This window comes from Monodon monoceros, unplaced genomic scaffold (assembly GCF_005190385.1).
Source record: "Monodon monoceros isolate NGI ecotype Baffin Bay Population unplaced genomic scaffold, NGI_Narwhal_1 Super_Scaffold_12, whole genome shotgun sequence".
Lineage (NCBI taxonomy): Eukaryota > Metazoa > Chordata > Mammalia > Artiodactyla > Monodontidae > Monodon > Monodon monoceros.
Window position 1 is genome coordinate 60,779,192 of NW_021703768.1, and position 22,583 is coordinate 60,801,774.

Below are 22,583 nucleotides of genomic sequence, written 5' to 3' on the forward strand. Positions count from 1 at the left end.
GCCGCGCACCCCGCCCCCGACAGCGCCCAGCGCCCCTTGTCCTGGCCAGCGCCGCCAGACACGCCGAGCAGCCTCCTCTGCCCAGCGGCTAGCGCTGTGTCTGCCCGCCCCTGCCGCCCTCCGGACTCTGCGCGAGGAGGGCGTGGAGGGACAGAGCGTGCGGCCCGAGCCTCCCGGCGGCGGGGCCCGTCTCCCGGAGCAGCGCCGCACCGACCGCGCCGAACGCCCTGAGCCTCCGGACAATGGGGCCGCGGTGGCTGCTGCTCGTCGCCGCGGGGCTCAGTCTATGCGGCCCCTTGCTGTCGGCCCGCGCCCGAGGCCCCAAACCAGGTGAGAGTTGACCCCGGCATTCCCTCCCTGTCCCCACCCCCGGCCTCGTATCCCGGGCTTCCTCGGGAATGGGGCGGGCGGGAGGAGGAGGGACGCTGCTGCTCCGGGACTCAGTGGGTGCCCCTGACTGCGCCTTAGGGCTGAGATCGGAGTCTCCCCAACTCATATCCAGGTGGGGTGCCCGTCCCACCCCCGCTGCGGGCTCAGCTGATGCCCCTTTGCACTGGGTTTTGGAGGATGCAGCCGGCCCCGCGGCGGGGTTTTGGATATGGAGGAGGAGCGGGGTCGGATTTTCTTGGGGAAGCCTGCGGGACCTCGTTGCATTTGTTGTCACTGTGTGGCCTGTTTCTCCCAGGACCACCCCAAAAAGAAAGGGTTTCACGTTGCTCCACCAATAAACGTTCTGGGTTTTTCAAGACGCGGTCGAGAACCGCTCCCGCTGAAGTTTTGTCTTGTTGGAATTGTTTTTCTTGCACAGTTTGCAGGCCAGGAAAGTGTTGTAGAGAAAAGCTTAGTGCCTTGGCCCGCTTAGTAGAAAACCACAGGCCTTGTGTGCAGGAGGCGGACATGGTGCGGGTTGTTGGGTGCTAACAGGCTAGCCACGAGGCAGTGGCGGCGCTTGGGAGGCTTTGTTTGTTTGTTCTCTAGAACCCAGTCTTCCAAGCTTCCAACTGAGTTGAGGAAAGAGATCCCTTCCTCAGAATCCGGCTCCCTCAGACACTATGGGATGAAACCATTTCAGTTTCTGATCTGCTGGGAGCAGGAGGTTTCTCACCTAGAATACATTCATTACTAATACTGTGTATTTTTAAGTATCTGACTGCTTGAGCAAATAAATGTATTTTCCAACCTCTCGCTCTTAAAGCAGGGCGGAGAAGTTGCTTTTAGCCTGTAAAAACCCTAGTTAAAAAGGGAGGGGGGGGCTTCCCTGGTGGCGCAGTGGTTGAGAGTCCGCCTGCCGATGCAGGGGACACGGGTTTGTGCCCCGGTCCGGGAAGATCCCACATGCCGCAGAGCGGCTGGGCCCGTGAGCCATGGCCACTGAGCCTGCGCGTCCGGAGCCTGTACTCCGCAATGGGAGAGGCCACAACAGTGAGAGGCCCAAGTACCGCAAAAAAAAAAAAAGGGGGGGGAGGGGGAAAATGTTTTTATTTCTTTGTAGCAATAGTACTTTGTAAGCTTTCAGCCCCCTTTTTTTCACTTAGAAACAAATTCTAGCTGTTTTTCTTATTATCTGTGAAAGACTGTGTACTCTGTATTGTTTCCACACCAGAAGGAGTGTAGGCGTATGGAGATTAAGAGGTGACAAGAGACAGCATTTTCCCTGCTCTCCATGTTTGCTCAGGGTGAGTGCTGAGGTGATGCTTTTAGGAACACTAAGAGGCCCACATAGTAACCCAAAGATTTTTGGCCTGTGTTAGCTAGAGAAGTCAAGACTGCTGTTTCTGCCACACTTCTTACTTTTTCGTCAACCCGAGTGGGGTATGCTAGGATGCACAGAGCTGGCATAGTCAGAAAGAGAACTGAATAACATTGGCTGATTTATCTACACTGGATTCTGGGACCACTTTGGGAGGGAGAGAAGAAAAGAGGATGAGAGAAGAAAAGGAACTCATGTTAAGTGTCATATTCTGAGAAAAAAAAACGTGCCATATTCTGGGTCAAACCCTGGGCCCGGAGGCATTTTCAGTTCACATTATCTCATTTCACCCTCTCAAATGTTTATCCCCTTTTGCTGATTCTGAAATTAAGTCTCAGAGATGATGCACCCAAATTCCAAATGGAGGAGGGGGTCCTGGAAGCAAGGAATAAGTGGGGCTTTGTCTTTGGAGTTTTAAATCACTAATAAAATCAACCAAAAATAGGTCTGCTTTTTATTATCACTGTGCACCCGCAACTCTAAACAATGTCTGTCTTAACCAGCTCTATGTGATGTGAGGAGCTGAGAGACCCCAGCCATAGGAAATGCGTCCAGAACTGGCCCTGCCCACCAGTGTGAGCTTTCTTGAAGCACTCTTGGGCTTTTTGTCCCCCCACTCATTCTGGCATTTCCTGCATTGTCACTTTGTGAGTATGTGGTCTCCCAGGCTAAGGTTATAAGGTTATCCCTGTGGAGTCTAGAACAGATACTCACTCAGCAGATACTTGTTGAGAAATTCCTAAGTTCATTAACCAGTTTACATTCCTTTGTCCAGGCAATTTAAGTGAGATGCTTTCATCAAAGAGTGTCAGTGTCCTAGAGGTGATGTTCATAAATTCTATAAAGATCTGGAGAGTGAAAGGTACCAGAACAGCTGATGGTGACTGTGGCAGAGGGGTTTGGATGGGAGATTCTGTGTACTGCCTTCCTATCCACAGGGTCAAGCTCAATTCCCTAGCATAGAGGGAGGTGCCCCTTCCCTTGCAGAATGGGTTCCTAGCCTTGTCCAGCCTCCCTTATTACAGAGCCTCCCCTATTACATAGCCTGTTACATTACCTGTACTTCACCCAGCCCCCACCCTCTAGTTCAACCTCCAAGGTAGAACTTTCTCTGGCTTCTGTCCCCTGGCCACTCCCTCTGGCCAAAATGCCCTTCCCACACCCCACGTGTTCACATTTAATTAAAAACAGCCACCTGATATCAAGAACCTACTACAGCCAACACCCTGCTTAGGTACATGACATATACTACCTTACTTATTCCTCCAGCCACCCTTTGAGTAGATGTCATCCCCATTCTACAGGTAAGGAAACTGAGGTTAAGTCACAAGTGCAATTAAGTGGAACTGGGATTTGATCACAGGCCTTTCTTTCCTAAGTGCAAGCTTTCTCTACCACCCAATGTAGAGGGGAAGCCATCCAGACACCCCACCCCCACCCCCACACCCCGGCCGACAGCAGAGAAGTAATCCTGCTGTGCTTCCCAGAACCCCTGGAAGGCAAAGTCTGTGCCCCCTTGGCTTGGCAGCCCATGCACAGAGGTGTTTAGTAAACATGGATGCATGGATTGTGGTATCCTGCCATTTCCTTTCTGAAGCAGACGATAAGGCAGTCTGTGAATGGATCCCTATCATGAATGTGCCAATTAATTGGCTGTTACTGAGAGGCTGTGGTCTTCAGCCCAACAAAAGGCACAAAACTGGACAGTGATGCTGCTCTAAGCCAACCAAAAACCTCTGAAAGTCAAATTTCTTACGAATCAGCAAGTACTTTTCTACACAGGGAATATAGCCAATATTTTATAATAACTGTAAACGGAAAGTAACCTTTAAAAATGGTATGAAAAAGTAAAAAGATTAAATTGTGACAAAAAGAATTAAAGAAAAATAATTGCATAAAACAATATAAAATCGTACTATTGAGCATATGACCTAGAAATGTAATATATATTTGACAATAACCGTGCAAAGGAGGGGCATAGAATGAAGCTATGTTGGAGTTAGGAATTGACACTAGATGGTAATTTGAATCCACAGAAAGAAATGAAGAGAATCAAAATGGGAAATAAGATTAATATCAAAATAAACTCTATAAATATCAAAATCAATTAATTAATTAATTAAAACTGAGGTGAAATCTACAAAACATAAAATTAACCTTTTTTTTTTTTTTTTTTTTTAATGCGGTACGCGGGCCTCTCACCCCTGTGGCCTCTCCTGTTGCGGAGCACAGGCTCCGGACGCGCAGGCTCAGCGGCCATGGCTCACGGGCCCAGCCGCTCCGCGGCATGTGGGATCTTCCCGGACCGGGGCACGAACCCGTGTCCCCTGCATCGGCAGGCGGACTCTCAACCACTGCGCCACCAGGGAAACCCAGATTAACCATTTTTAAGCATACAATTTAGTGGTATTTAATACATTTACAATGTTGTACACCTACCACCTCTATCTAGTTCCAGAACATTTTCATCACCTCAAAAGGAAACCCGGTCCCCATCAAGTACTCAGCCCTCACCCTCCCTACCCCCAACCCCTGGCAGCTACCAATTTGCTTATTGTTTCTCTGGGTTTACCTCTTCTCCATATTTCATATGAATGGAATCATACAATGTTTGGCCTTTTGTATCTGGGGAACTATATCCCTTTTACTATGGGATACTCACAAAAACCCCAGAAGCATCATTAGGAACCACGGCCTTGATTTATTTTTGACTGTGATGCTAGTATCAAGGGCTCACAGTTTCAACATTGAGCATTTTCTGTTTGTTTCCCTTTTTTGTGGTTTCTTTCATTCTGCCTTTCACCCTCCCGTGCTTATGCCTAAAACTGTCAGAGTATATAACTCTCTAGATTGAGCTTCCCCCAGACACTCTCTCCCACATTGACCTTGGGATAAGGCTTGGAAAAACCCACGAAGTTACACCTCCTTTTCCTCCATCCCAAGGCATCCAATGATGTTTTGCCGCTTAAAAGGCCATTAGCGGCCTTTACACGTTTATTTGCTTTCAAAAGAACCTGCTGTTGGAAATAACAGGAATAATCTGAAATTTGCACTTCAAAACACATTTATTGAACTTTAGGAAAGGACATAATCTAATCTCATCTATTTATATTTCAAGTCTATGGTGGATTAGAAGTCAGGTATTATGGTATATTAAAGGAGTGTTTTCCAGTATTTTCTTTTTTGCTAACCAGCCGTAAGAACTGTAAGAAATACGCTTTACATGATGACACAGTTGCTGCCTATGTGTGCAATAAATATCCATGGGCAATCATAGTGTATAGAAACAGAAGTTTTACTAACCAGTACTCACCTTTACCACATGCTATGCATTCCAATATTTTCTACACTGTTCTATCTTTTTTTTTTTTTTTTTTTTTTTTTTGCGGTACGCGGGCCTCTCACTGTTGCGGCCTCTCCCGTTGCGGAGTACAGGCTCCGGACGCGCAGGCTCAGCGGCCATGGCTCACGGGCCCAGCCGCTCCGCGGCATGTGGGATCTTCCCGGCCCGGGGCACGGACCCGCGTCCCCTGCATCGGCAGGCGGACTCTCAACCACTGCGCCACCAGGGAAGCCCTACACTGTTCTATCTTTTAAAAGTCTTGTTAAAGTCCTGTAAATTGATTTCATAAGCACTGTCGACTCTCTGCCATCATTTAAAACCTAGTGCAGCAGGTGCAGTGCACTGTTCTGCAGTTACCACAACTGAAGTACTTTTTGGCTTTACAAGAAGCGTTCTGCTTTCCAGGAAGTGCTGTTTATGATGGTTTCTATCATATCTAGAACATAATTTGTTTGAGTTCAGGTTTACAAACTTCAGTAGAACTTGGGCGGGGTTGGAGAGTGGAGACAGCTTGGTTCCGGGGGAATTGGTGATTATAAACATCCTTTACTGTGAATTAGTTTTCTTTTCAGCTCGTCTTGGAGAGTAGAGAGCAGTGTTCCCAGGACGCTGGGCTCAGGGCCTGTAACTTTGGGTGGAGAACAGGCCTGGAGGAAGGGGGAGAGCCAGGGAATCAGAGTCCTTCCCAGAGAGGCCTGCTAGTGTTCTGACCCTGGCCTTCAGGAGGGGACCCACACACTTCTTAGTGCCTGCAATGGCCTTGGGTGCACTGACATTTACATTTTCTGGTTGCCTTTACTTCCTGTAACCTCCGCTTTCCCAGCTTTCCCCCCGGTTTGCTTTCCTAGGCTCCCTGTGGAGTCCCTGCTGCAGAAGGTGGGATGGGAGGAGAGGCAACCTCATATACTGGCGATCTCTTCTTCACTCTGCAGCCAGTGTGTACCTTATTCTACCTTTAATTTAACTGGCTTTTCCATAAGAGGTTTTTGTTCACTTACTTGCTCTTACTCTGCTGCATCTGGGACAATATTTTAAAAATTTGTTTCTCTGTTTAGTCCTTGAACATCTCTTTACTACATCTGTCCTGTGAGGACTGGGTTGTTGGCATGTGGCTGGTGTGTCACCATGGTCAGCAGGACTCCTGATTCCCAAGCAACAGCTGTGCACATCATCAACTGAACTTATACATTCACATGGCCATGTCCTGCCTGCTATAGTTCAGAAGGGTGGGTAGATTCACTTGTTTGGTGAAATGCTTAGAGAAAAAAAAAGTAGTACTCTTTTAGGAGTAGGTCCTGAATTCACAACTTTTTTAAAGAGACAGGGTAAGGTGGTGTGGTTCAAAGGGTATGAACTTTAGAACCAGGCAGATCTGGATTCAGATCCCAGCTCCTTCACTTCCTAGCTGTGTGACGTTGTATTAGTTACTTAGCCTCTCTGTGCCTCCATGTTGTCCATAAAATGGTGGTTATAATGCTTATCTCGTAAAAATGTTACAGTTACATGAGGTACCTTAAGCGAAGTACCTGGTACATAGTAAGTAGGTGGTCGACAAATGTTAAGTGTTCTTCATCCACCAACTCCTCCATATTCCAGAAAAACCTTGGAGGGTTTGGTATCAAATGAATTCTCTCAGTGTAAAACTATGTTCACACAAACATTCAAGAACTTTCCCCCCCTCAAAACTAAGACAAGCAAAAGCAAAAACTGTTGTCCTTAGTTTTTTTTGTTTGCTTGTTTTTTATCCCTCCAATTGTTCTACGTTCAATCTTTTTTTAATTTTTGAATTTTATTTATTTTTTTATACACCAGGTTCTTATTAGTCATCAATTTTATACACGTCAGTGTATACATGTCAATCCCAATCTCCCAATTCATCACACCACAATCCCCACCCCACCCCCGCTGCTTTACCCGCTTCATGTCCATACGTTTGTTCTCTACATCTGTGTTTCTATTTCGGCCCTGCAAACTGGTTCACCTGTACCATTTTTCTAGGTTCCACATATATGCGTTAATATACGATATTTGTTTTTCTCTTTCTGACTTACTTCACTCTGTATGACAGTCTCTAGATCCATCCACGTCTCAACAAATGACCCAATTTCATTCCTTTTTATGGCTGAGTAATATTCCATTGTATATATGAACCACATCTTCTTTATCCATTCATCTGTCAATAGACATTTAGGTTGCTTCCATGACCTGACTATCGTAAATAGTGCTGCAATGAACATTGGGGCACATGTGTCTTTTTGAATTCTGGTTTTCTCTGGGTATATGCCCAGTAGTGGGATTGCTGAATCATATGGTAATTCTATTTTTAGTTTTTTAAGGAACCTCCATACTGTTCTCCATAGTGGCTGTATCAATTTACATTCCCACCAACAGTGCAGTAGGGTTCCCTTTTCTCCATACCCTCTCCAGCATTTGTTGTTTGTAGATTTTCTGATGAAGCCCATTCTAACTGGTGTGAGGTGATGGCTCATTGTAGTTTTGATTTGCATTTCTCTAATAATTAGTGATGTTGAGCAGCTTTCAATGTGCTTCTTGGCCATCTGTATGTCTTCTTTGGAGAAATGTCTATTTAGGTCTTCTGCCCATTTTTGGATTGGGTGGTTTGTTTTTTTAATATTGAGCTGCATGAGTTATTTATGTATTTTGGAGATTAATCCTTTGTCTGTTGATTCGTTTGCAAATACTTTCTCCCATTCTGAGGGTAATCTTTTCATCTCATTTATGATTTCATTTGCTGTGCAAAAGCTTTTAAGTTTCATTAGGTCCCATTTATTTTTGTTTTTATTTCCATTACTCTAGGAGGTGGATCAAAAAAGATCTTGCTGTGATTTATGTCAAAGAGTGTTCTTCTTATGTTTTCCTCTAGGAGGTTTATAGTGTCATGTCTTACATTTAGGTCTCTGATCCTTTTTTTCTTTTTTTTTTTTTTTTTTTTTTTGCGGTACACGGGCCTTTCACTGTCGCGGCCTCTCCCGCTGAGAGCACAGGCTCCGGACACGCAGGCCCAGCGGCCACGGCCCACGGGCCCAGCAGCTCCGCGTCACGCAGGATCCTCCCGGACCAGGGAACGAACCCACGCCCCCTGCACCGGCAGGCGGACTCCCAACCACTGCGCCACCAGGGAAGCCCTCTCTAATCCATTTTGAGTTTGTTTTTGTGTATGCTGTTAGGGAGTGTTCTAATTTCATTCTTTTACATGTAGCTGTCCAGTTTTCCCAGCACCACTTATTGAAGAGACTGACTTTTCTCCATTGTATATCCTTGTCCCCTTTGTCATAGATTAGTTGACCATAGGTGTGTGGGTATATCTCTGGGCTTTCTATCTTGCTCTATTCATCTATGTTTTTGTTTTTGTGCCAGTACCTTATTGTCTTGATTACTGTAGTTTTGTAGTAGAGTCTGAAGTCAGGGAGCCTGATTCCTCCAGCTCTGTTTTTTTCCCTCAAGGCTGCTTTGCCTATTCAGGGTCTTTTGTGTCTCCATACAAATTTTAAGATTTTTTGTTCTACTTCCGTAAAAAATGCCATTGATAATTTGATGGGCATTGCATTGAATCTGTAGATTGCTTTGGGTAGTATAGTCATTTTCACATTATTGATTCTTCCAATCCAAGAACATGGTATATCTCTGCATCTGTTGGTATCATCCTTAATTTCTTTCATCAGTGTCTTATAGTTTTCTGCATACAGGTCTTTTGTCTCCTTAGGTAGGTTTATTCCTAGGTATTTTATTCTTTTTGTTGCAGTGATAAATGGGAGTGTTTCCTTAATTTCTCTTTCAGATTTTTCATCATTAGTGTATAGGAATGCAAGAGATTTCTGTGCATTAATTCTGTATCCTGCAACTTTACCAAATTCATTGATTAGCTCTAGTAGTTTTCTGGTGGCATCTTTAGGATTCTCTATGTATAGTATCATGTCATCAGCAAACAGTGACAGTTTTACTTCTTCTTTTCCAATTTGTATTCCTTTCATTTCTTTTTCTTCTCTGATTGCCATGGGTAGGACTTCCAAAACTATGTTGAATAATAGTGGTGAGAGTGGACAACCTTGTCTTGTTCCTGATCTTAGAGGAAATGCTTTCAGTTTTTCACCATTGAGACTGATGTTTGCTGTGGGTTTGTCATATATGGCCTTTATTATGTTGAGGTAGTTTCCCTCTATGTCCACTTTCTGGAGAGTTTTTATCATAAATGGGTGTTGAATTTTGTCAAAAGCTTTCTCTGCATCTATTGAGATGATCATATGATTTTTTTTCTTCAATTTGTTAATATGGTTTGTCACATTGATTGATTTGCATATATTGAAGAATCCTTGCATCCCTGGGAAAAATCCCACTTGATCATGGTATATGATCCTTTTAATGTGTTGTTGGATTCTGTTTGCTAGTATTTTGTTGAGGACTTTTGCATCTATATTCATCAATGATACTGGTCCGTAATTTTCTTTTTTTGTAGTACCTTTGTCTGGTTTTGGTATCAGGGTGATTCTGGCCTCAGAATGAGTTTGGGAGTGCGCCTTCCTCTGCAATTTTCTGGAAGAGTTTGAGAAGGATGGGTGTTAGCTCTTCTCTAAATGTTTGATAGAATTCACCTGTGAAGCCATCTGGTCGTGGACTTTTGTTTGTTGGAAGATTTTTAATCAGAGTTTCAATTTCATTACTTGTGATTAGTCTGTTCATATTTTCTACTTCTTCCTGGTTCAGTCTTGGAAGGTTATACCTTTCTAAGAATTTGTCCATTTCTTCCAGGTTGTCCATTTTATTGGCATAGAGTTGCTTATAGTAGTCTCTTAGGATGCTTTGTATTTCTTCAGTGTCTGTTGTAACTTCTCCTTTTTCATTTCTAATTTTATTGATTTGAGTCCTCTCCCTCTTTATCTTGATGAGTCTGGCTAATGGTTTATCAATTTTATCTTCTCAAAAAAACAGCGTTTAGTTTTATTGATCTTTGCTATGATTTTCTTTGTTTCTATTTCATTTATTTCTGCTCTGATCTTTATGATTTCTTTCCTTCTGCTAACTTTGGGTTTTGTTTGTTCTTCTTTCTCTAGTTCCTTTAGGTGTAAGGTTAGATTGTTTATTTGAGATTTTTCTTTTTCTTCAAGTAGGCTTGTATAGCTATAAACTTCCCTCTTAGAACTGCTTTTGCTGCATCCCATAGGTTTTGGATTGTCGTGCTTTCATTGTCATTTGTCTCTAGGTATTTTTTTATTTCTTCAGTGATCTCTTGGTTATTTAGTAACATATTGCTTAGCCTCCATGTGCTTGTGTTTTTAACTTTTTTTTCCCTGTAATTCATTTCTAATCTCATAGCGTTGTGGTCAGAAAAGATGCTTGATATGATTTCAATTTTCTTAAATTTACTGAGGCTTGATTTGTGACCCAAGATGTGATCTATCCTGTAGAATGTTCCATGCACACTTGAGAAGAAAGTGTAACCTGCTGTTTTTGGATGGAATGTCCTATAAATATCAAGTAAATCTATCTGGTCTATTGTGTCATTTCAAGCTTCTGTTTCCTTATTTATTTTCATTTTGGATGATCTGTCCATTGGTGTAAGTGAGGTGTTAAAGTCCCCCACTATTATTGTGTTACTGTCGATTTCCCCTTTTATAGCTGTTAGCAGTTGCCTTATGTATTGAGGTGCTCCTATGTTGGGTGAGAATATATTTATAATTGTTATATCTTCTTCTTGGATTGATCCCTTGATCATTATGTAGTGTCCTTCCTTGTCTCTTGTAACATTCTTTATTTTAAAGTCTATTTTATCAGATATGAGTATTGCTACTCCAGCTTTCTTTTGATTTCCATTTGCATGGAATATCTTTTTCCATCCCCTCACTTTCAGTCTGTATGTGTCCCTAGGTCTGAAGTTGGTCTCTTGTAGACAGCATATAGATGGGTCTTGTTTTCGTATTCATTCAGCAAGCCTGTGTCTTTTGGTTGGAGCATTTAATCCACTGACGTTTAAGGTAATTATCGATATGTATGTTCCTATGACCATTTTCTTAATTGTTTTGGGTTTGTTTTTGTAGGTCCTTTTCTTCTCTTGTGCTTCCCAGTTAGAGAAGTTCCTTTAGCATTTGTTGAAGAGCTGGTTTGGTGGTGCTGAATTCTCTTAGCTTTTGCTTGTCTGTAAAGCTTTTGATTTTTCCATTGAATCTGAATGAGATCCTTGCCAGATAGAGTAATCTTGGTTGTAGTTTCTTCCCTTTCATCACTTTAAGTGCATCATGCCACTCCCTTCTGGCTTGTAGAGTTTCTGCTGAGGAATCAGCTGTTAACCTTATGGGAGTTCCCTTGTATGTTATTTGTCGTTTTTCCCTTGCTGCTTTCAATAATTCTTCTTTGTCTTTAATTTTTGCCAATTGGATTACTATGTGTCTCGGCGTGTTTCTCCTAGGGTTTATCCTGTATGGGACTCACTGCGCTTCTTGGACTTGGGTGGCTATTTCCTTTCCCATGTTAGGGAAGTTTTCGACTATAATCTCTTCAAATATTTTCTCAGGTCCTTTCTCTCTCTCTTCTCCTTCTGGGACCCCTATAATGCGAATGTTGTTGCATTTAATGTTATCCCAGAGGTCTCTTAGGCTGTCTTCATTTCTTTTCATTCTTTTTTCTTTATTCTCTTCCGCAGCAGTCAATTCCACCATTCTGTCTTCCAGGTCATTTATCCCTTCTTGTGCCTCCATTATTCTGCTATTGATTCCTTCTAGTGTATTTTTCATTTCAGTTATTGTATTGTTCATCTCTGTTTGTTTGTTCTTTAATTCTTCTAGGTCTTTGTTAAACATTTCTTGCATCTTCTCGATCTTTGCCTCCATTCTTTTTCCGAGGTCCTGGATCATCTTCACTATCATTATTCTGAATTCTTTTTCTGGAAGGTTGCCTATCTCCACTTCATTGAGTTGTTTTTCTGGGGTTTTATCTTGTTCCTTCATCTGGTACATAGTCCTCTGCCTTTTCATCTTGTCTATCTTTCTGTGAATGTGGTTTTTGTTCCACAGGCTGCAGGATTGTAGTTCTTCTTGCTTCTGCTGTCTCCCCTCTGGTGGATCTGTTGTCCTTAGTTTTTAGTGGCAAGTAAATGTGCATAAAATATTTGCTTTTCTTTTTCTTCTTTTTTTATTTTTACTTTTCATTATGGAAATTTTCAAACATACCAAAAGTTGACAGTGCAATTACCCCCTATATGTTGTTTTATCTGTATCCTCACTTTCCTCAATTTTAAAGCAAATCCCAGACATTGTATCATTTCATCCATAAATGCCTCAGTCTATATCCTTAGAAATAAGAACTCTTTTCTTCACATAACCACAATGCCATTATAACACCTAAAAAAACGGACAATTTCTTAATATCATGTACTATTCAGTCGGTGTTCACATTTTACTGATTGTCTCATAAATACTTTTTACAGTTGATTTATTTGAATCAGGATCAAACATGGCCCACTGTTGCATTAGGTAGATGTGTCTCTTAAATCTTTCAGTCTGTAGTGGTTTTCCCTCTCCTCCTGTTTCAAGGCTGTTTGTCAGAGAAACAGGGTCATTCGTCTTCTAGACTTTTCTATATACTGGATCTGGCCAGCTGCATCTTGTAGGGGTGTTCAACATGCCCTTCTGTCCTCTGTGTTTTCTGTAATGTGGTCCATCTGGAGGCTTAACCTGATCCAAGTTTGTTTTTCTGCAAGACTACCTGAGCAGTGGTGCTGTGTACACACCTGTTTCATCACCTCAAGATTGTCTCTCTTTTTGAGATTTTAAGGTTACTCATTGGACTCAGGTGTTGTCAGGTGTTCCACTTGTTAGAAAGTTCCCTATCACCTATCCTTTCACCTAACGTTTTTAGCAACAACTGATGACCATTGTACTAAATCTGATTTCACTAAGAACTTTAAGATGCGTTTCTAAATCTGTTACTGCTTCTGTGTTTATGAGCTGGAATTATTTTATAAAATAGAAATTTCCTTCATTGACTATTTGGTTTCCCTGAAATATTTTGTTTATAGAAAAGGTAAGATAAATGCTTGAATCTTGCCTTTATTTACCAATTTTCAGACTGGGTCCCCTCATTTCCTCCAACAGTGACAAAAAAGGTTTTATTTTCCTTTGAGCATCATTATGAACTCATAGATCTTAACAAATATGACATGTTTCCAGCGTTTCCATTCATTTCCATCATTATTCTCTTAATGATTTTTGGCCAATGGGGAGCTCTCTTTGGATCGACTTCAGAGTCTTTCTGACCTGACCCGAATATTCTTTGAAGACGTTCAAGACTCCTCTTGTGTCTTTCCTCCCCCCAGATCTGGAACCAGCCATTTCTTTAAGGAGCACTTCTTTTCATGGTGTGCGTTTGCATTTGAGACAGTGGAGTATTCCTGTAATGTTGCTGCTTTCTGCTTGGAGTTAGTATGTTTCCATCATTTTTCCATCATCCTCTTTATTTCTCTTTAACCTGTAGTGTTGAGTCACTCGTGGAGAAATGCAGGGTACATCTCTCCTGCTGTGTGTGTGAATGTAGGCGAGGTCCTGGGACTTCTGCTTTCTTAATTCCCAGAAAGCATGAGCCCTATAGGCCAGTGCTCTGAGTGGGAACCAAGGCTGGCATGTTGTGGGAGGATGAAATGGTATAAATAACTTCCAGGATCACATGGGACCTTGAGAGAGCATCTGGTCACCACTCTGCTTCCAAGGCCAGATCTCGTCAAAGTCAGAAAAAGCACTGTGCCTGACTAACTAATTTTTAAAAATCTTCAGAGTTAGAGTCCACGTTTAAGCTCGTTAGCAATACGCTATGGTGAACAACAAAATTACTCTAGAGCCATTTTAGAGAAACCTAAATTAAGTGAAACTTAGCAACAAGTATGAGAACCAATTTTAGGACCTGACTTCGTTTTTTTTTTAAACCATAACTTAAAAATAAAAACACAGATGGGTTACAAGAGCTTTTTGTACGCTGACAGGCACTTTCTCCTTGACCTATGAGTTGGGCTAGGACTAAAGGAAAAGCAACATACCCAAACTCAAATTTCAACCTAAGGGGCTTGAGCTAGTTGGATTTATCTAGTCACCTGGGATTGGTTTTGTTCTTTCTTTGATGTTGGTATATAGTTAAACAAACAAACAAAATTTGCTGACATTCTGTTATCCCATAAAAGCCAAAATATCAAACCTATGGTGGCAAGAAAAGGTGATACCTTAGGTAATGATATTTAATCAAGGGATTATGCATTCTTCCTGGGCTCCAGCCTATAAAATGTCATGTTCCAGTGCGTATAATGTTTCTGTCATAAACACCATACTGCCCAAGAAGGCCTAGCCAGGGAAGAAAATTTTGAAAACAAATACTCGTTCCCAAAGTACTAAATACAGAGTAAAGCCTAATGAGAGTTTAATTTTCAGACCAAGTGATGGCATCTAAGAGCTTAGTTGTGAGTGTTCAGTAGTTTTCAAGAGGTGTCACTCCTCTAGGTCATGTCCTGATGCTCACGTGTGTGTGCACACATGCGTGCCTGCACTTTTCTTCCTTCCATGCGTGACAGGAGTCCTCATTCTGGCCAGGTCCCCAAAGCTACAGCAGAGAGTCATGTTGTTTTAAGGTTCCTGTGGGTCAGCGTTTTTGAGGACACATATCTTTGTGGCCTTAAAATGCCAGAACTCATTCATTCTTTTCTTCCGCTTCCCACACATTCTTGACCTCGAGGGTAGCCTCACTTCCCACAGGGGCCGTTGTACCAGGGTCAGGCCCCCATGTGACTGGATCAAGATGCACAGAGTGAATTAGATGCCTCGAAAGGGGAAGGAAGCGATACTTCGGGAAAAGGTTGATAAACCAAACAGTGCTAAATGTTTAGGAAGGGAAGAGGGACAGATTCCATTTTAATTTAAAATGATTGAGAGTGAGCAAAAAGCAAACCACATTGAAGTGATAGGGGAAGAATAATAATTTCTTACGCTGATTAATTTTTGAAGTTTACAAAGTGAACATATATCCTATTTAACATGTGATGCTCCTGGCTGCCAGATTTGTAGGCCAGACAGGTATTGGGATCCCATTTTAATGATTCTGAGACTGAGTTCAGAGCAGTTAAGTGATTCCTGGTAGAGCCAGTATTAGAATGCAAATCCGTGATTAAAAGCCAACTTAAGGTCCATACCTACCACATGTGGGGCAGGGTACTGGAGACTCAGAGTTCAATAGGAACAGTTTCCTACCCTTGGGGAACAATCTAGCTGTATATGTGTACTCAGAGGCTCATCACTGCAGATTGGTTTTTTATTAATTTTTATTGGAGTATAGTTGCTCTACAATGGTGTGTTAGTTTCTGCTGTACAGCAAAGTGAGTCAGTTATACGTATACATATATCCCCTCTGTTTTGGATTTCCTTCCCGTTTAGGTCACCACAGAGCATTGAGTAGAGTTCCCTGTGCTATACAGTATGTTCTCATCAGTTATCTATTTTATACCTAGTAGTGTATATATGTCAATCCCAATCTCCCAATTCATCCCATCCCCGCCTTCCCTCCTTGGTATTCATACATTTGTTCTTTACGTCTGTGAAAATGATACAGATCACTGCAGATTTTTTGTTCTTCCCCTGTGACAGATCTGCCAGATCACCCCTTTACCTTCAGGGGACCCACTCATGCTCTTGCTGAGGTCATCTGACCTCCAGCTTTCACTACCAGGCCCTGTTCTACTGTGTATCGGTTGGTGCTACTCTAGGTTTGCTTTTCATTTTGGAAATAGATGCCAATTTATTGTATTTTATTTTCTAGCTCTAGAATTTCCATTGGTTGGTTTCGTTGCTATTTTCTATTTTTTCATTCATTTCAATGAAATCTTTTTCTTCCCTTCACTGAGCATAGTTGCAACATACCCTTTAAAATCCTTATCTGCTAATTCCAACATCCGGGTCATCTTGGGATTGGTTTCCATTGATTGTCCTTTTCTCTTGAGACTGGGTCACACTTTCCTGATTCTCTTTATATCGAATGATTTTGAATTGTCTGCTGGACATTATCCTACTGTAAAGACTCAAGATTTTGTTTTATTTCTCCAAAGAATGTTGGTGTTTTTGCTTTAGCAGGCAGTTAATTTGGTTGAACTCAAACTGCAAACGTTTCCTCTTGAGCAAGAAGTTCAAATAACACTTCCGTTCTTTTAACACATTATTGACCCGGGGATTTTTGCAGAAAGTAACACCTGTGGCCAAAATACATCTCCAGTCAAAAATGTGTTAACTCTAGCAGTTAACTCTGCTTCACATCTTCCTTGAGTGTGCAGGTTCTAGAGTCAACCCAAGCCTGGGGCAGAATTTGCCCTGGAATTTGGTGCTCTCTCTATCCCTCTCTGAATTTTTCTTTTCTGAGATTCTCTCCTCACTTTCCAGTGATTGTAGTTGCCCTGAACTCTGTCCTCTGGTTCTTCAGGCAATAGAGACTATGGGTTTTCTATCCGAGTTTCAACCATCTTTTGTGGCACTGACTTTGGCCTTCTCTCAAGCTAAAAGCCACTGAAAACAAGAAACCCATTGGTTGCCATCCTTTCTTTGAAGATCCATCCCTCCCCTCCCTGACATGACCCTGTGAACCTAAATAACTTCAGGTCATTGATTTGGGGGAGGAAAGGGATCCAGAGGATTTTGTAATTTTTGTCTAGGGTCTGGTAGGACCCTACAGAAGCAGAACTATCTCTTTTATTGCATTATGCCTCTCTGTGTAAGTTTTTGTTTGCAGGAAGGTTCCACTACTGAAAAATAAAACTGAAAGCTTAAAAATCCACTGTACTTACCCAATTTCCAGCCAGTTTTCATTCCTCTAACATCACTTCTGAGTGACGTGTGTACCCAGCCTTTGTGGCCAATACCTCCAGGGATAGAAACCTCATCCTTTTCCCCCTGTGGTTTCTCTCCCCACTCCTCAGCTTGCCAAGGCCCAGCAAAGGCTCTCTGTCTGAGTCTCCTCAGTGACAGAATGTTAGCAAAGCTCCTGGGAAGGAAAAGCTGGTTGAGTTCCTAAGCTGGTTGCTAAGTGCTGCATTTCTTTGATGAACATTTCACATGGATGTTTTTGGTGGAGGAGGGTAATAAAAGAAGGACGTTTGCAACTGACTTCTGGTTGATACTCAAAAGAGCCTGGTTGGCCTGGCCTCTGCCTGCGTGCATGTGGCATTTTGGAACTGAGCTGAGGAAGGCCACTGGCCTAGGACATCTGCTCCACTGGCCCGCTAAGGAAGGAGACAGGAAGATGACGGTGTGGTAGGTACCTTGTGGTTACATTAGACGATAACCTGAGACTGTGGCTTGGACCCAAATATGATGAGAGATTTGCGACATTCTACTGTGTAAACAAACTGAAGCTAGTAAAGGACAGCTACTGTCACATGGATAACGGTCATGGAAATGGGTGCCCTCGGTCCTACTCAAGTTCACCTGTAGCTCCGTAACCTTTAAGATGTTCCCTCAACTTTCTATGTGGATTTTTCCACAAGGAAGAATGGATTTCAAGGGGTGGCCACAAGCTAAATGGAGAAAATGTATACATGCAGACATACGGATGAAAGAGAAGTCACATAGCCTGGGAGTGATTTGTTTATATAGACAGTGGCTCGTATAGAAAAGAAGTTACGGCTCTTTTCTTTCACATCGCGTCCTCAGCCTTTCCTGATGTCTGCAGATCTCTGAAAGTGTATCGTTCACCTCATATCTCTGAGGAGCAGAGTTTGAAAAGGGTTTGCTGTGCCAGAACAAAATGTGGTACACTACTTCGAGTTAGCTAATTCCCTGATAAAGTCTGTGATCCCCTTGAGTATCACCTGCTCCTTACCACCCACTCTCCCAGGAAGAAAACAAAAAGCAAAAGTAAATTGTACTCTCTCCTTGTCTCTTTTGCCTTTGTAATTCGTTTTAAAATTTTTACTTTTCAGAGTCAGAAGCAACAAATGATACTCTGGGTCCCCGGACATTTTTTCTCAGGAATCCCAATGATATATTTGAACCAATCCCACTGAAGGAGGATGAGGACCAAAATGAAAGTGAATTCATAGAAGACAGATTAAGCTCCGGCAATAGAAGCAGTCCTCCTCAAAAATTACCCCCCGAGTTCATCTCAAAAGATGCCTCAGGATATCTGACCAGCACCTGGTTGACGCTCTTTATCCCCTCCGTCTACACCGGCGTGTTCCTCGTAAGCCTTCCTCTGAACATCATGGCCATCATCGTGTTCACCTTGAAGATGAAGATCAAGAAGCCCGCCGTGGTGTACATGCTGCACCTGGCCATGGCAGACGTGCTCTTTGTGTCTGTGCTCCCATTTAAGATCAGCTACTACTTTTCCGGAAGTGACTGGAGATTCGGGTCTGCCATGTGCCGCTTCATCACCGCTGCGTTCTACTGTAACATGTATGCCTCTGTCATGCTCATGACGGTCATCAGCATTGACCGGTTCCTGGCTGTGGTATACCCCATGCAGTCGCTCTCCTGGCGTACTCTGGGGAGGGCTTCCTTTACCTGTCTGGCCATCTGGGCCATGGCCATCGCGGGGGTGGTACCTCTGCTCCTCAAGGAGCAGACCACCCAGGTCCCGGGGCTCAACATAACCACCTGTCACGATGTGCTCAACCAAACGCTGCTCGAAGGCTACTACTCATATTACTTCTCGGCCTTCTCTGCCATCTTCTTTTTTGTGCCGTTGATCATTTCCACAGTCTGTTACGTGTCTATCATCCGATCTCTTAGCTCTTCCGCGGTTGCCAACCAGAGCAAGAAGTCCCGGGCTTTGTTCTTGTCAGCTGCTGTTTTCTGCATCTTCGTCCTTTGCTTTGGACCCACAAACATCCTGCTGATTCTACATTACGCATTCCTTTCCCAGAATTCCATGACAGAGGCTGCCTACTTTGCCTACCTCCTGTGTGTCTGTGTCAGCAGCATAAGCTGTTGCGTTGACCCCTTGATTTACTACTATGCTTCCTCTGAGTGCCAGAGGTACCTCTACAGTATCTTATGCTGTAGAGAAAGTTCAGATCCCAGCAGTTATAACAGCAGCGGTCAGTTGATGGCAAGTAAAATGGACACCTGCTCTAGTAACCTGAATAGCAGCGTGTACAAAAAGCTGTTAACTTAGGAAAAGGGACCGACAGTGAGTTAAAAAAGCAAATAACCTGAGGATTCTACTTAGTCCCTGACAAAAAGTATTTACTTTACCATCTAAAACAACAAATGTATGATTTACATGCCTCCTTATGAGAGCCATTAAGCATATATATTTGTTAGTTACAGGAAAAAAAAATAACAGGAATGGAAAACAATGTTATTACAAGAGAGTGTTACAACAAGAACTGAAATGTCACTTTTTTCATAAATTTACGTGATTTATTTCAGATATATGTGTGTGTATATGTGTATTTATACACATATGCTTGTATCATTTGCAGTGCAGTATAGAATAGGCGCTTTGAAACCCTCTCTTTTTTTCACCAGAGATTATGGAAGTAAACTCTGATTCTCTGATTCCATATGCAAAGTTTAGGTTGGAGTTTAGCCCTGAACATCTGAAGAAGTCCATCAATAGTGAGGGATTCTACAGTTTGGACTTATACAACTTTTGCCAATAAGTGTTTTGAAATTGTCCAACAGCAATGTTTAAGTTATTGAGGGATGAGACTTAGTACTATCTGTGTGTAGAGAAAGTTCTGCTGTTTTTCATGTTAAACGTATCAAAGTTTGAATTCTAAAAATCATTAATACAGATAATATGGGTAGCATTTTTGCTGTTTTACACGCCATGTGTGTAAACTAAGAATGAGCAGAGGTCCCACCAGTGACCTGAGGCTGGCTTTCAAAGCACCCTGCCCCCAGATGAAGGACTCCAAGCAGTAGATACAAGACAGGGCGAGTTCAGAGAGATCAGGACCACCGTGTTTGCTGTCTCCTGCTGGGATTCCCTCAAGGATTAGCCGTGCACTTATCATGTTTATTAGAAGTTGGCGAAGTAGGATGTGCTATCCCAAGAGATAATGGATATAAAAGACTGCCCATTTTAAGCATGGAGAAAGAAGGCACGTTCACTTCTAGCAGTTATGCTGCAAGGACTATTCCCAGGTGGAAACACCTATATAGCAAACATGGACACCCATCGTGTGCTCTAAGCACTCTAATGGGTGCTGGGCAAATAGAATTGAATCAGGCTGAAACCTGCTCTCAAGAATAACAAAGTGGGCCGATACACAGAGTGGGACGTGTGAATGAAACACATCATTAGGTAAAGAAGTGCTTTTAGCCAGATGTCACCAAGCAAGTTCCACATAATCCTGGCAGGTAAAGAACTTTGAACATTTGGGTTACTTCTTCCTGTGGTTATAACTTGAGATAAACATAATATAGTACAGGAAGCGTGTTTTTAAAAATAACTCCTTCAGTAACAGAATATGAAATGTTTTATTACAATGTTATTCAAGCAAGATAAAAATTATAAATTCTGTACATAATATGATCGCCAATCTGACTATGTATCAACATGAAAACAAAGTTTTACGTAAAAGAGATAGAAAAAAATAAACCAAAATGACAACTAAGGATAAAAAAAGATTAAGTCCTTCAGTCTGTCTTAATTGGACCCTATTTACAAATGTTTTGTTCAATAAATTACTCAAGTCAGATTTTTAAAACATTAATTATGTTAGTCGGATAAGAAATGGCAGAAGAAAATGGAATTGACTTTGAAATCCAGGAGAATTATTCTCTATTTTCCATTCACTTAAGAGTTAATGAGATGATTTTACAAGCTATGATGAGTATCAAGTACAGAATATCCTCATGTATTTGAGAAAATAATTTGAAAATTAGGTTGAATTATATCTTTTTTCCTTATGAAAAAATGTTGGCGTTTTAAACAAAAAGAGTAGAAAGTTGTAAGGCAAGTACTTACCTATTTAAAAGAGCAAATGGTTTCCAAATGCCATAGAACGATTTACATAAAAGTATGTCTTGTAAGTAGAAGCTAACATTGTTTTTATTAATTTAGTTACGATATTCATTTTATCCAACTTAGTGGAGATATACTGTCATTGTTCATTCATTCTGTTTATATTAAAATACCTCTGACTTAATAAGACTCATTACTGTATTATCAGTATGTACTTATAAAATATTACATCACTGTTTTTATGTTCTTTTTTTAAAAAAATGTATGTAACCTCTATTAATAAACCTGAAAGTTTGCTTGGTATCTGTTTGGAATAAGATTTTATTGTATCTTTAGAGCCTGTCAGGAAGGCCAGTCTAAGGATTTAGCTGAACAGCGGTTAATGAAGAGGTGATTTGCAGAGGCATGGCCAGGGTTAAGGGAACCAACAAGAGCTGGTGAAGCACCCCAGGGCCTAGCAATTAGGGAAAGCTGTTACCACCCCAGGCCTAAAACGAGTGGAGGAGGGAATACACAGACCTCCTCTCCCCCCACCCTCTGATCTCTTGCTGATGCCTCCCCATTGCTCCTGATTTTAACTTACCCCCAGAGGTCAAGGGAACCTGGGTGATGGAGCCCATAAAGGTTGGCTTCTTGGGGCGCAGAGAATGAAACTCGAAGAAAAAAAAAGCACAATCTCTACCAAAGGCATTGGGTGATTAGATTTCTGTGTCTTTTTTTTTAAATCCGTTCTTAGGCAAATTCAAGATTATGTCACTGAGAACATGCTCAGATTCCTGGGTTATGAGCATTGTGGATAGAGTCTGCAGTTGTTTTTTTTGTTTGTTTGTTTTTTATTGGAGAGTAGTTGATTTACAATGTTGTGTTTGTTTCAGGTGTATAGCAAAGTGAATCAGTTATACATATATCTACTCTTTATTTATTTATTTATTTTTAATTTTTTTTTTGGCCACACTGTGTGGCATGGGGGATCCTTAGTTCCCCGACCAGGGCTCGAACCTGTGCCCACTGCAGTGGAAGCCCACAGTCTTAACCACTGGACTGCCAGGGAAGTTCCTATCTTTTTTAGATTCTTTTCCCATATAGGTCATTACAGAGTATTGAGTAGAGTTCCCTGTGCTATACAGTCGGTCCTTATTAGTTACCTTTTTTTTTTTTTTGCGGTACGCGGGCCTCTCACTGTTGTGGCCTCTCCCATTGCGGAGCACAGGCTCCGGACGTGCAGGCTCAGCGGCCATGGCTCACGGGCCCAGTCGCTCCGTGGCATGTGGGATCTTCCCGGACCGGGGCACAAACCCGCGTCCCCTGCATCGGCAGGCAGACTCTCAACCACTGCGCCACCAGGGAAGCCCATAGTTACCTATTTTATATAGTAGTGTGTATATGTCCATCCCAATCTCCCAATTCATCCCTCCTCCCCCACATCCTCTGGTGACCATACGTTTGTTTTCTATATCTCTGACTCTGCAGTTCTTTCCTAGTGAAGAGAGAAACAAATTAAATGTCAGAGGATACATATGTCGAAACTCAAGGAAGGGCCAC

At 42.2% G+C, this 22,583-nt stretch overlaps 1 protein-coding gene across 1 annotated transcript; it reads left to right on the top strand.

The window, feature by feature from the left end:
• The first annotated feature begins 57 nt into the window (after window positions 1–57).
• F2R (coagulation factor II thrombin receptor) lies at window positions 58–20,688 on the top strand. The gene is made up of 2 exons (XM_029218693.1): window positions 58–330; window positions 18,046–20,688. The coding sequence occupies exons 1-2, from the start codon at window positions 243–245 to the stop codon at window positions 19,239–19,241; spliced, it is 1,284 nt and encodes a 427-aa protein (XP_029074526.1). The 5' UTR covers window positions 58–242; the 3' UTR covers window positions 19,242–20,688.
• The last annotated feature ends 1,895 nt before the right edge of the window (window positions 20,689–22,583 follow it).